Source organism: Thrips palmi, unplaced genomic scaffold (genome assembly GCF_012932325.1).
Source record: "Thrips palmi isolate BJ-2018 unplaced genomic scaffold, TpBJ-2018v1 HiC_scaffold_8, whole genome shotgun sequence".
NCBI lineage: Eukaryota > Metazoa > Arthropoda > Insecta > Thysanoptera > Thripidae > Thrips > Thrips palmi.
In genome coordinates, this window is record NW_023144635.1 from 5,640,219 (window position 1) to 5,654,571 (window position 14,353).

At 63.7% G+C, this 14,353-nt stretch overlaps 1 protein-coding gene across 2 annotated transcripts in view; it reads left to right on the forward strand.

Annotated features, from left to right (window-relative positions):
• LOC117653079 (calpain-C) overlaps positions 1-14,353 on the forward strand; it is a 71,728-nt gene that overhangs the window by 16,755 nt on the left and 40,620 nt on the right. For both annotated transcript variants that reach the window (XM_034398447.1, XM_034398448.1), the window contains one exon: positions 10,098-10,247. In XM_034398447.1, the coding sequence (XP_034254338.1) occupies positions 10,098-10,247 (150 nt within the window). The remainder of the gene's footprint in view (positions 1-10,097; positions 10,248-14,353) is intronic.

Below are 14,353 nucleotides of genomic sequence, written 5' to 3' on the forward strand. Positions count from 1 at the left end.
TCCTCCACGTGGAGGCGTTCGGTATTCGGCATCGCGAGAGTGTAGTGGAGGCCAGAGCCGCCGATACCCGGCGGCACGGGCGCCAAAACGCCGCCGAGTACTTGCTCCACTTGTCCGCCATTGTTTACAGTTGCCATTATTCCAGTGCAGGCCACGTGGCCACAACAAAATCAAGTTCCGAGAACAAGGCCGATCGGGCGCCGCAATAAAAATAACGAAATGGAGCCTCCGGGCCTCCGCCATGCCTCCGCACGTTTACGAGTCTCGAGACGGGATTGGCTAGTCGCTGCGCTGCCGGCGCTGCACTGCAACGTCCCTAAGTGGCGGATGCCGACCCCGATGGAGCCGCCGGTCACTTCCGAGCCGCAGAGAGGTTCGAGGTATCGCAGTGCGAGAAGTCGATCAAAGAAGAACACTCGTTCGGGTTCGAGCCCGCAGGTCTGCACCCAATCCTCGCGAAAATACTGTTCAAGTTCCTGTGTACTTGCAGCTTCACGAAGCTCCGATAAAAGGACACATAAAAAGCGCCGTGAGAGTGGGCCAGCCCGCACGACCCGGAGGTTCGGCGGGTTTGCCTAACCTGTGCTCTGCAGGCGCTCCGAGCGCCCGCGAAGTCCGGGGTAGGCAACCCTGCGCAACGGCGAGGTTCGGCGGGCTGGCCCACCCTCTGCTCTGCAGGCGCTCCGAGCGCCCGCGAAGTCCGGGGTAGGCAACCCTGCGCAACGGCGAGGTTCGGCGGGCTGGCCCACCCTCTGCTCTGCAGGCGCTCCGAGCGCCCGCGAAGTCCGGGGTAGGCAACCCTGCGCAACGGCGAGGTTCGGCGGGCTGGCCCACCCTCTGCTCTGCAGGCGCTCCGAGCGCCCGCGAAGTCCGGGGTAGGCAACCCTGCGCAACGGCGAGGTTCGGCGGGCTGGCCCACCCTCTGCTCTGCAGGCGCTCCGAGCGCCCGCGAAGTCCGGGGTAGGCAACCCTGCGCAACGGCGAGGTTCGGCGGGCTGGCCCACCCTCTGCTCTGCAGGCGCTCCGAGCGCCCGCGAAGTCCGGGGTAGGCAACCCTGCGCAACGGCGAGGTTCGGCGGGCTGGCCCACCCTCTGCTCTGCAGGCGCTCCGAGCGCCCGCGAAGTCCGGGGTAGGCAACCCTGCGCAACGGCGAGGTTCGGCGGGCTGGCCCACCCTCTGCTCTGCAGGCGCTCCGAGCGCCCGCGAAGTCCGGGGTAGGCAACCCTGCGCAACGGCGAGGTTCGGCGGGCTGGCCCACCCTCTGCTCTGCAGGCGCTCCGAGCGCCCGCGAAGTCCGGGGTAGGCAACCCTGCGCAACGGCGAGGTTCGGCGGGCTGGCCCACCCTCTGCTCTGCAGGCGCTCCGAGCGCCCGCGAAGTCCGGGGTAGGCAACCCTGCGCAACGGCGATGTTCGGCGGGCAGGCCCACCCTCTGCTCTGCAGGCGCTCTGGGAGCTCCAAAGGGTAGCCGCAGCCGAGTGTGTTTTCGAGGCTTGATGGCGACCTTGTAACTTACCTTTGTAAACTCACAGTGTCTTATTGCTGATATTTTGCCGGATTTATTTCGTATGGATGAAATTTTCACCACAACATGCTGGCTCAGCCTTTCGCCGTAAGACAGTAGAGTGTAGGCAAACGAGAATGGAGTTGGTCGCGTCGAGCCGCACAAATTGTTAATCACGCTCTGCGAGGCGAGGCGGGGCGGGGCGGGGCTGCGGAATGTAGAGTGTGGAGTGCGATTACAGAGTGGGACGCCGCCACGCCGCCACGCCGCTACTCGTTGGCACAGCGACCGGCCCCACCCGGTCCCATTTACGGTCGCCCCTCTTAGTCCCTCTGAGTCCCTCTCGGTCCCTCTCAGTCCCTCTCGGTCCCTCTCAGTCCCACTCAGTCCCTCTCAGTCCCTCTCAGTCTCACTGCGTTTTTCAGGGTGACGTGCAATAATCCGACGTTCCTTGTCGTGTAGTTGCGCTGTTCGGCGTGGCTGCGGACGTTGCCGTCGTCGTCGGGTGTGCGTCCACCGCCACCGCGGCGCGCTGTGCCGAGACCCGACAGCGACATGCTTGTCGCCACGCTGGCGGAACCAAGTAGTCGACGCGGTTTCCGTTGAATCATTATTTAAATAAGGACCTCGTTTACGGTGCGCCCCCCCGGAGCCCCGTGGCGCCCCGCCCCGCCGCCCCGCCGCACGTGTCATCCTGCCATTCCCTCGCCCCGCCCCGCCCCGCCCTCGTTCTGTCCGAGCCGATATCGCCCTGCAGCCGAATGCAGACAGACACGGCAAGGCAAGGCTGGGCAAGGCTGAACACGGAACGACCACTGCCGGCATAATTACGAGTAACGGAGTGGTCCCGGCGTCCGTCTCTTCGTCTCTCTGTGTGCGCAGCGAGCGGAGAGCAGCGTGCACGCCCAGCCTGCCCAGCCAGCCCAGCTCATTTCGCCTCTCTGCCTCTCGGGACAGCCCTTGAGAGCGAGAGAGACGGAGACAGAGCACTGTTCGGAGTCGGGCGGCAGTGAGCGCAGCGGGCACGGCGGCGTAGCTATTCCGGTAGCTGGGAGGGCCAGGGAAAACTATTCCGGCAGCAGGGAGGGCCAGGGAAAACTATTCCGGCAGCTGGGAGGGCCAGGGAAAACTATTCCGGCAGCTGGGAGGGCCAGGGAAAACTATTCCGGCAGCTGGGAGGGTCAGGGAAAACTATTCCGGCAGCTGGGAGGGCCAGGGAAAACTATTCCGGCAGCTGGGAGGGCCAGGGAAAACTATTCCGGCAGCTGGGAGGGCCAGGGAAAACTATTCCGGCAGCTGGGAGGGCCAGGGAAAACTATTCCGGCAGCTGGGAGGGCCAGGGAAAACTATTCCGGCAGCTGGGAGGGTCAGGGAAAACTATTCCGGCAGCTGGGAGGGCCAGGGAAAACTATTCCGGCAGCTGGGAGGGCCAGGGAAAACTATTCCGGCAGCAGGGAGGGCCAGGGAAAACTATTCCGGCAGCTGGGAGGGCCAAAGAAAACTATTCCGGCAGCTGGGAGGGCCAGGGAAAACTATTCCGGCAGCAGGGAGGGCCAGGGAAAACTATTCCGGCAGCTGGGAGGGCCAGGGAAAACTATTCCGGCAGCTGGGAGGGCCAAAGAAAACTATTCCGGCAGCAGGGAGGGCCAGGGAAAACTATTCCGGCAGCAGGGAGGGCCAAAGAAAACTATTCCGCCAGCTGGGAGGGCCAGGGAAAACTATTCCGCCAGCTGGGAGGGCCAGGGAAAACTATTCCGGCAGCTGGGAGGGCCAGGGAAAACTATTCCGGTAGCTGGGAGGGCCTATGAGCTATATAGCTAAAAAAAGTAAAAAAAAAATATTCTGGGTGAACAGCTTTTTGGGTCAATCGCACGTGGGTCAATTACACCTGGGTGAAATACTTGGGGGTGAATAGCGTATGGGCGAAAATGCTTTGGGTCAATCACACCTGGGTGAGTCGGCCTAGAACCCTGAGGATCCAAACTACAGTGATGGCTTCAGGCCACACTGCGCACTGGATGTCGCAGCAGGGATGTGGCTCTGCTGCACAGTGTGTCACGCGTACACCGCAAAAAAAAACTGGCGAAAAGCAAAACGAAAACAATCAATGGCATTCGAAAAAAAAAGAAGTAGAAATAAAAACCGAATGGACGTGTTGGCCTTGATATTGGCCGATTGTATCGCTTTGTGGTTGTGAAAAGCTCGCCGCCGCTTCTCACGGCGCAGTCACTCCTCTCGGTTCACTCAGTCAGTGGAGTCGGCGATGACAAGGGAGCGCGAGGAAAGTGCCATAGCACGGCCGGCACGGCGGACACGCGCGCGCGGCCCTGGCGCAGCCTCGGACCGTGCGATCTCAATTCGCAGAAGGCGATTTTCTCCACGCGTCGCCGCCCCGCCCCGCCCGCTGCGCATCGACACACAAGGCCGGAGCGGCCAGGGGCGCCGCGCCACGTGTTTGAATGGAGTGTGTCCAAAGCACACTCACAAGCTCACTTTGCACGCTCGTGACAGAGAATCGAAACTTCGCGCCGCGCCGCGAAGAAAGTAGAAGCTTGCCTTGCCTCCTCCCCTTCCCCCCTTCCCACCGGCGGGCTGGCTGCCGACCCCGGTAGCGACTCCGATTCGGAGGATTATTGCCCCCGGCAGCACAAATGATGCAGACCACCGTAAGGCCGGCGTTGCCAGTGCAGTGACCGGTAGGGCTAGCCGGGCCTCGCCAGTGTCCGTGTGCTTGTGTGTGTACGCGCGCGCTGCACGAAATCCAAGCAGTGGCGCCGTTTTTGCGTGGAGTGCAGTCGGAGGACGCGGGGCGCGTGCAAACCGACCCGGAAAGCCATCCATCCATCCTGCTGTCCTGCAGCATCTGTAACGCACACGTGTGCCTGTCTGTCTGTCTGTCCGTCTGTCCGCCCGTCCGTTCCGCGTTCGCATGCACGTGTCCGTCCGCGCGGCGCGGCCCGCCCAATCGGCAGTGGGAGTGTCGCGGGGAAGGTCGTGGAGGTCAGGCTGGAGGCAGCCGTCCTGGAGGCTGAGCCGGGCAAGCCGCTCCAGGCCCCATGGCCCCATATCTTCCTCGGAGTGCCCCATTGTTGCCCCTCGCTCGCAAACTCGGTTGCGACAGTCGCAGCTGCTGCACTGCTGTGCACTGCACACGACGAGCCTCGCTCGTGCAACTATTAATTGCCAGGCGTGTGCAATCGCAGCAGTGTGGTGGCTGCCCTGCTCCGCCCTGCCCGGGCTGCAAGGGTGGCGTTGTCACGACCCAGCGCAAATAACGCGCCGAGGCACGCCGTTGTAGGGTTGCCGCCCGTCGTATTGGCGATGTGCTGCGTGTAGGGTTGCCGCCCGTCCTGCGCGGGACGGCCCGGCCCGGCACCCCGAGCCGGAACGACATGCATAAAATATGTGGGTCCGTTTCGGCGACCTGTTGAGTGGCGTTGCTGCCCTGGCCCTGCGCCGGGGCTTGGGACGCCATTCCGATGCCCGGGCATGGGCATGCAGTGCACGGCGACGGCTGAGACGCACCGCCCCGGGGCACTTCTTCGGGGAGGCCGGCGTCCAAGTGCCGTCCCTCGGGGAGCCGGCTGGTTCGGGGCCGCGGCACTGCGCCCCGGGCCAGTCCCGCTCCCCCCCCCCCTCCCCCGCGGACTTGGGCCTCGCCGCATAGTTGGTGCTCCCGGACTCCGAATAACGTTGGGCGCTAACGCAGCGCTAACGCGGAGCGCGCCGCGCGAAGCGAGCCACCGCTGGATTTCGCCCGGCAGCCGCTGCGTCCGCTGGAGGCGGGGAAGGGGGGGGGGGGGTGCTACTGGCGCCAAACTAACTGCGGGGCCCGTCCGTAAATAGGGAAGGCCGATTGGCGGCCGAGGTGGCCGAAGTGGGCCACGCTGTCGCTGGCGGGCTGGCGGCCCTGGCGGGCTGGCGGCCCTGGCGGGCTGGCGGCCGGAGCACCGGATGCGGTGCACTTCCTGTAGGGCGAGGCGGCGAGGTGCTGGCCGCTGGACAGCCAGTGCCGTGCCTACCCGTCTCCCCGCCCTCGGCCAGGACGGCCAAGCACGCCGACGGCACTGCTGGGTTCATACCGCGCGGGGCTTTTTGCGACAGCCGCCCTCGGACAGAAATAAATGCCCCGGCATGACAGGAGCCCCGGGTTCAAATACTGCGGCCCTATGTTTCCCCGTTTTGTGTTTTTCTGCCCCCCTTCCCCCGAGTGGGCGGGTCTGCGGCCTTGCCAAGTGAATTCCCTCTTCCCCGAGGGAGCCCCTTCCCTTCCCTTAAGGCCCGGAAGGCCCGGCAGGGCGCGCGAGCGGCGCGAGCCGTGTGTGTTTCTTTGAGCTCGATGCCTCGCTGCTCGCTGGCAGTGCTGGCAGGTCTCGCCGGAGATAGTAGATTATCTCCACTTCCGAACTCGTCGGCGCGGCGTCCCTCCCGGTGCCCCCTCCCCGCTAAGCCGCCAAGCCCTCCATGTATCCCGAAAGGGAAACCATCAGTCCCAGGCAGCAGCCCAGCCCGGCCCAGCCGCACCACGGCCCACGGCACGGCCCATCCGAACCCTCTTTCTTCTTCTTCTCCCTCCGTTTTAGCCGCGCAGTTTGCTGTAGTTGTAAGTTACGGCAGCTGTTTAGCCGCTGGCGAGTGACAAGTCGCGCCGCGTCACTCCCGATCCTCGCGTCGCGGTTCGCGGTCCCACAAGACAACGGTCCGAACGTAGCGCCACTGCCGGCACTTAGTTCCGGACGCCGCGCTGCCGCGCCACTGCTGCACCTGCCCCACCCCGTGACCCCACACCGTGAACCCACCGCTCGGGTCGGGTCCCCTGGCGACGACACTCTTCGGACCAGGGATTTCTCACCTGACCGACAAGGATCAAAACGCCGACCCGGTGGCCAGGTGGCGGTGGAGGAGCGCTGAGACTTCTCCCCAACTGAATCTTTTAAAACCGTGGTGGTTGGTGGTAGTTTTGACTCGTGTATTTTTGATGCTGTTTTTTCAACGCGGTACAAACTTTTCTGGGCGAGTACATAGTAGTACTGGCAGTGGCGGGGGCAAAGTGGCGGGGTCCATGGACTGGAGCGCCTCGCGCCGCGCCCCGCCCGCCATACCAGCTCACAAGTTGGCGGCCGCACCTCAACAATTTAGACGGCACTGCGGGGCGGGGCGGGGCGGGGCGGGGCGGGGCGGGGTGGAGCCGCGGGGTTGGTGGTGTGGACAAGTTCCAAGTATTGGGGGCAGTTCGGCACGCCACACACGCCGCGGGCTCGAGCCCAGCAGGCTCATGCCGAACAACGCACCGTCGCTCTGTCTCTCTCGCAGCCGCGCGGAACTCCCCAGAGAGAGAGACGGAGCGACGAACGCCCAGGAGGGCAACATCACTCGAGGAATGCGCCGCTGGACCCGCCGTAGAGCCGCGGCGTGGCGGAGCCAGTGGCGGAGTCAGTGGCGGGCTGACGACGCCGTCGTGCGGAACAATGGGGGGCCGAGGCGCGCGGCAGAACCAGGCAGAAACCGGCGACGGCCAAGCCAACTAGTCGGCAGCCGTGAGGGTGGGGTCCGCGACCGACGGCGACGGCGACGGCTTGGACGTGATTCGGCCGTTGTCGCGCCCAGGCGCCGCGGGCCTCGGCTGGCCTTGTCGCCGCAGGTGTACGTCGCGGCGGAGCGGGGCGCACCTGCAGCAGCCGTCCCAATAATAAAGGCAGCCCCAGGTGGGGCTTCGGCGCGACGTTCGTTTGAAAACAACGCGCGGGAATAATGGAATCTGCGTTCGGAACGCCTCGTCTCGCCTCGCCCGCCTCCGCGACGACCTTCACCGAGTCCGGGTTGTCTGGCTGCTCATCGCGGACGTCGCGGACTCGTGCCGCGCGGGTCATCTCGACCATCTCGCTCCTTTTTCCCGTCGCTTTTTTTCCTGCCGCCGATTTGATCTCGTTTCTTCCTCTCCGTGGCGTGTCTCGGCGCCCTGTCGCTCCCAAGGCGGTGAAACCGGCGGCAGGGCAGGGCGGCGGCGGCCTTCGTGGCAGGAGACGAGCCCCGGCTTGTTTGTAGAGCGAGAGGACGGAGAGGGCCGGGTCTGGCGGTGTCTCCGGACGGTGTCTCCGGGCGCCGGCGATGACTAGGGCACGTCGGCCACGTCGGCCACGCCCAGGACCGGCACTTGCCGCGCCTACAGTGTCGCCGCCACACTTGGTTATTTGCCGCACACTACACTACTTCCCCACGCTGGCCGTGCTGCCGACGCCGGCGGCAGTTTCGGGCCGCTGCTGCCACGCCACTGCACGGCACCCACGCGGAGTCGCGGATGATTCGAGCAGCCAGCTCGCAAGCCGTTCCCCTGCAGGGGCCTCCGGAGAGCACTGCCGCTGGAGGCGGCTGGAAGGCACACTGCAAAGCGCGGGCTGCTGGAGATGGCAGCGACGCAGCCACACACCGAGGGGCGCCTGGACGACGGCCGGCCAGGGCCTGGTCCAGGGCCCGGCCACCGGCCAGGCGGTGAAGGCCGCGGAGAGGAGAAAGTGGTTGGCGACGCGGCGACGCGGCGACGCTGCAGCAGCCAGGCGACGCGACCCCCCCCCCCCCCCCCTTTTCTCCTCAACGCACTACCATCCCGCCCGGCAGGTCGTTTGTTCGATAAGGTGAGCTGTCCCGCGTGGCGCGGCAGTGGCGTGGCGCGCGGCCGTGCGGGGGAACACAGCCAAACAGGACGACGGCGAGGAGGAGCAGCGCCAGCAGCGCTGCCGATGGCTGTTATTGGACGGGGCGGAGAAAAACACGAGGAGCAGAGCGGCGTCGCCAAGTGTGAAACTAAAACGACGAGAATGAAAGGATGACATTCAGTGGCGCGCGGCGGAAAGAAGGGGAGGGGGAGGGGGAGGCCGCCGGCTGGAACGAAAGTTTTGAGCTGCATTTTCGCGCCGCGCTGCGATGCGCGCCCCAGCGAATGCGCGCGCAGTCGCTGGAAAAAGTAGTGGAGTTTCACAATGTGCGTTTGTTGCGCATCGGGAGAGTTATCGCGACTCGCGCGCAAAAACACACACACACACACGTCCGCGGACACGCACGTTAGGTCCGGCTAGCGCTTGGCAGCCGCGCTTGGCGGTGGTTGGCAGCGGTCGGCGGCGCTTGGCTCAGCCAACTAGGAGCTCTCCCACGCCGAGCGCCGCGACGGCCGAGCGCCGCGGGGTGTCGGGTGTTTCGGAGATGCATCACCGAGGAAGCGTGGCGGTGGCCTGCCTGGCCCTGCCGGCCCTGCCGCGGCACGGCCATGCATCACACTCGTGTTCTGGGCGGCTTTCGGGGAACGCCTTGCCCGGCCACGCCCCGCCACGCCCCGCCACGCCCCGCCCCGCCCCGCCCCGCCCCGCCACGCCCCCCTCGCCCACGCCAGCCGCGCCAGAGACCGATATCCGCGGCCTCATCGGGGTCGGGCGACGCGAAATTCGGCGCGCCGTCAGGCCGTCAGCAAGCACGATTCCCTGAGGGCGGGGCGGGGCGGGGTGGGGCGGGGTGGGCGGGGCGGGGCGGGGCGGGGCTCACTCCAGTGAAAGTGACAGATTCCAACGCGGCCATTCAAGGGTGCACGACTCGGTCGCGTGAGGTACTCTTGGCACGGCCCGCCCCGCACGGCCCGCACGCGCCCAGGAGTCACTTTCTCGGTGGCGTCACAGTCACATTCTCACTCACTCACACGCAAACACAAACACACGCGTACGCACACGCGTCGGCCCGCCGTGGAGGTAGCCCGCCCGGCCGCACCCGTGTGTGGAGCAAGAAGAGGGTGCCTACCTCCAAGGCGGCGGCGTCACCGCTTTAAGTGCGTTTATAGCTCTAGGTAATTTGACTGTCAATTCTGAAGACGGAGAAGGTTTGTCCATTTTTGCCGGTGTTGTTCGGCGTCTCGGCGTGGCGGCGCCAGCGGGACTCGCTTCTCACTCCGTCTCACTCACTCCCTGGCGGCGTCGCGGCGCGTCGCCTGCATTTTAATTTGGGCTAAGTGTCGCCACTCTGCTGCAGGTTTGCAGTTTTGAAGCGCGGCCGTGCCGGCGGCGCCGACGGCCTGAGTGGGGAAAACAGGTGGCGGCACGACAACAGCGCGCACCTGAGACGAGCACTCGTTGAGCGGGCCGGGAGCAGCAGCAGCCTTGGGGCCGCCGCCGCGCCTCTGGTGACGCCGCGAATCGTCTGCACTAATTACAGGGCCACCGCGCCACGCGACAAACGGCGGACGAGCGGACGGACGGGCAGACAGTCAGACAGCCAGGGGTGTGAAGTAAGTGCAGGCCCTGCCGGCTGCACCGTGATTGTTTGCAAATGTCGCCGTGCGTGGGGGCGTGTCGGGCGTGCCGGCGAGACAGCGAGACCGCGTGCCTCGGCGTGCCTGCACCTCACCGCCTCCCTGAACCCCTCGCCGCCCCCACCGCACCGCGCGCCGTGCGGTCAAGCTCCCTAGCAAGTAGGTGGTCAGGTGGCCTGACCCCGGACACCGCCCGCCGCGCGCCGCCGCGTGTGGCGACGACACGAGTGAGAAATTATCCCCACCCGGGTCGGGACGGTTGGGAACCGAAAACTGACCGTGGCCTCTTGTTGTTTGTTCCAGGCTGGGTCCACGATGACGGACTACGAGCGGCTCAAGCGGGCGTGCATCAAGCGCGGCGAGCTGTGGGAGGACCCCGACTTCCCCGCCACGCAGACCTCCGTCTTCTACCACCAGACGCCGCCCTTCCAGTTCACGTGGAAGCGGCCCAAGGTACACTGCCAGACGCGTTCTTAGCGTGTACGCAGGGCTACGCAGTGCGCGCGTCGGCCGTGCAGAGGCAACGCGAGCACGCACGACCGGGAATCGAACCCCACGACCGCGACGGCTTTTGCGGCCAGCGCGCCGACCGTCCTGTCCTAATGCACTAACCGCCACAGGGCCCAAAGGGCTGCGTGGCGGCGAGAACCCGCAAAGGGCATGCCTGGGCCTGGGCCCTGGGCCTGGGCCGTGTCAAACGCGGCGCAACGCGGAGGCAGGCCGGCGGCCTACACGACCGCAACTTGTGTCGAGTCACCGCCGCAGCAGTGCGCAGCAGGCTCGCGGGCCTGGGGTTCATGAAGGCGTCGGGCAGCGCGGCGGGCCGTCTGATTGAGTGCCGCTGCTGTTGACAAAAGACAAAGACGGCTTTACTTTTCGCAAATCCGGTCGCGGACTAATCGGCGTCGACGGCGCGTCGCGGACGGAGGGGAGGGGAGCGAACACGCGTGGATTGGCCTGCCTCACGGCCTGACGACGCGCGAACCCTCACCCTCACCCCCGCCGCCGCGCCGCCCCTCCCCGACAACAATCTCATCGTCAAAGTTGGTCAAAGTGCTGCCGCTGCTGGCCGTGCTGCCTGCCAGTGCCGCGACGCGACGCACGTCTCGGCGGCGGCGGGTTCGACTTGGCGCGCGACGACGCTCATTTCATGCAAAGTCACCCCCACCCCCTCCGGCGCCGAACCAAGCCGAACCCGACCCGACACTGAATACCACGTTCAGTGCGGCTGGGTACACCTCAAGTTTCCGGCCAGGCGGATGGGTACATCAAGAAACGACGCAGCCCCTTTCGCTGCTATGGGTACACATTGTGTACCCAGCCTAACTCAGCCAATTTCGGCCCGATTTCGACGGGACAGGTCTCGTTCAACTCGGACGGTCAGTGCGAAGCGCGGTGCGGTGGGTTCACATTGTGTACCCGCCGTGTACCCACCGTGTACCCAGCCTAACTCGGCCAATTTCGGTCCGATTTCAACGGGACAGGTGTCGTTCAACTCGGACGGTCAGTGCGGTGCGAGATGCGGTGGGTACACATTGTGTACCCACCATGTGTACCCACCGTGTACCCACCATTTCGGGCCGCAGACCCAGGTTGCGACCACTCGTTGGAAAGGTCTCATCAAGACAAGTTCAATGCGACCATAAAAAAATTTTCTTGGACGACCCCCCTTTTTCCAGTATACAGTTTTGAAATCGATATACTGGAAAAAGGGGGTCGTCCAAGAAAATTTTTTTTTGGTCGCATTGAACTTGTCTTGATGAGACCTTTCCAACGAGTGGTCGCAACCTGGGTCTGCGGCCCGAAATGGTGGGTACACGGTGGGTACACATGGTGGGTACACAATGTGTACCCACCGCATCTCGCACCGCACTGACCGTCCGAGTTGAACGACACCTGTCCCGTTGAAATCGGACCGAAATTGGCCGAGTTAGGCTGGGTACACGGTGGGTACACGGCGGGTACACAATGTGAACCCACCGCACCGCGCTTCGCACTGACCGTCCGAGTTGAACGAGACCTGTCCCGTCGAAATCGGGCCGAAATTGGCTGAGTTAGGCTGGGTACACAATGTGTACCCATAGCAGCGAAAGGGGCTGCGTCGTTTCTTGATGTACCCATCCGCCTGGCCGGAAACTTGAGGTGTACCCAGCCGCACTGAACGTGATACCTAATGGGATGCAGCAGTTAGAGCAGAGATCGTCGTGCACGGTCGTGCACCACCCCATTCCCAGTGCCACAGCATGAGTGGTGCGAGCTAGCCCATCGAAAGCACCGCCACAGCGCCACTCCGCCAGCCGTCCCTACTAGTTTCTACGTCCCTTTCGTGAGTGTGCGGGTTGCCCCGTGAGTGCGAGAGAGACAGAGCAACAAAACGCTGTGCGACGTCGCTCAGCTCGGCTGGTTCGAGTCGGTGGCGCTGCTGTAATCCCTTCCGGTGCAGCTGGGGGTCGATCCCGAACAAAGGGCTTCGTCGCTCTGTCTCTCTCGCACCCCCAAGGAACGTGCCATGAGTGCGAGAGAGACGGAATGAGCGTGCCGGCCGTCGGCCGCCCTTTGTCCCGCCCGGTCGCTGCAACAAATCAATCTGCCCGGGCCTCACCTGTGAACCGGGACGCCCGGGCCGCGGCCGCGGGGCGGCGGTGGCGCCGCTGGCCCGACGCGATTACGGCAGCCCGTCAGGCAGCCCGCGGAGCGGGCCAAGAAATGCTTTTGGCGGAAAAAAGCTCTCGCTCCTCATCACCACACTGTGAATACGACTGGAGGAGAGGGTGGGTTGGCGAAGTAAGAGGTGCCCCGCGTGTGGGCCGCGGCCAGGGAACCTCTTGTTTCTGGTTGCCGTCAGGCGATCGGTGTCGCTTTAGCCGCTCCAGCCGCTCCAGCAGGAAGGGACGCCTGCTGGAGGCTGCGCCGTGGAGGCAGCCTTCCCTCCAGTTTCTCCAGGCCGTTAATCGCTGATTCATACAATGAAGACTCGCGGATAAGGCCGCGCAGTTTAGCGCCGGCGTGGCGGCCGGGGCCCGGTCGAGGAGAAGAACCCGCTGAACCCTGACCTGCGTCAACAGGATGCCGGCGGCAGCGAGGCGGCGTGGTTTCCTTGTTCGAGGCCCCCGCGGGAGGCGGGGCAGAGCGAAACCGGCCGCCGGTGGGAACACCGCCACGGCCCGCCAAACCCGCCCGAACTCGCGCAGTCCGCCGTTCGGTTCGCCAGGTCGAAGTTCAACCCCGAGGTTGATTAGCGTGACCCTGCAGGGCCGGGCCGGCCGGGCCGCCGCGCCGCATTGCTCTCCGTTCCATTCCGTGTTCCGAGTCCCGGGGAAACAGAGTAACGGCGCGGCAGGGTTTGGTGGCGCACCTTCACTCCCAAATTTATTGCAAGGCAATTAATCAGGCGGCGAGTAAATTGAAACCGTCAACGCGGGTGCTGTATTTTTATGAGGGCCGCCAACAGCTGAGTAACTGCGTGCGAGAGAGGCGGACATACAGCGGCGCCACCAGGTCGTCTGGGACTGAGAGCCACGTTCGCTGCTGTCCGGTGGGCTGGCTGCCCCCTCGGCCTCAAGACGTGTCACGGCGATTTGGCAACGCTTTGTTCAAAGCTCGCCGTCCTTGCCGTGCGACAATCACAATGTTTGCCGTTGCCAGAGCCGGCCAGAGCCGGCCAGAGCCGGGCTGCAACACAATGCGATCATCACGCCGATTGGGAGACGGCGCGCGGCAAGGCGCGGCAAGGCAAATACTTCCGAGGCCGCGGGGCCAGCGTCACGGCACTGCAATGGACTCGGCGCACCGCTCACAGCGCACCGAGACAATGGTCAATGTAAAGAGCCCGCCTGCCTAGCCGGCGGGTCTTACGGAACTGTTCGACTGGGGAAGTCTCCGACTCGACAAACGACGAACGATTCGGCGCGCAATTTCAAAATCCTATCACAACGCCATCTATCGGTTGCTGGGTCTACTGCGTCGGGACGAGCCAAGGGGCCGTCCCTAAACTGCTTTTTATGGAGGCGCGTAGCGTATAATGAACTATACTTTCCTTAAGGAAATGCAAATTTTCTCATAGTTTGCAAACGGGGGTAGAAAACGATACGACCTGCAGCAGCCGCACTTGGTTATTTTTGTTTACCGACCGGCGTCTGGTCTAATAATGTTGAGATTACATTATTACTTCATTTTATCAATCAACATTACCGAATGAAATTCTTTGATAGAAATGTTATTGAGGTCATCTCGTTGTTCAGTCCACTAAAATGATTATATCTGAGAACTTTGCTCGCTGCTTCACCGACTTTACTATATTGCCTACTTCGAGCTTTACTTTTGCAGTACCTAACAACTTAGATTTTGACTGTCGTATTGCGTCATACACGGTAATTTGATTTCGTTGGGGCTCAAATCCTTAAGAGTTGCGGGTTATGTTGCCCTGCTCAGAAATAATTAATGCTCAAGAAGTTATGTGTTTCAATTGTGACTCTCCTCGTCTCTCATGGCAAGTATTGCCTTATTCACATCGCTTTTCTTTTAGGTTGACTTATTGCTTAGTTTGGAAACGTATTGTG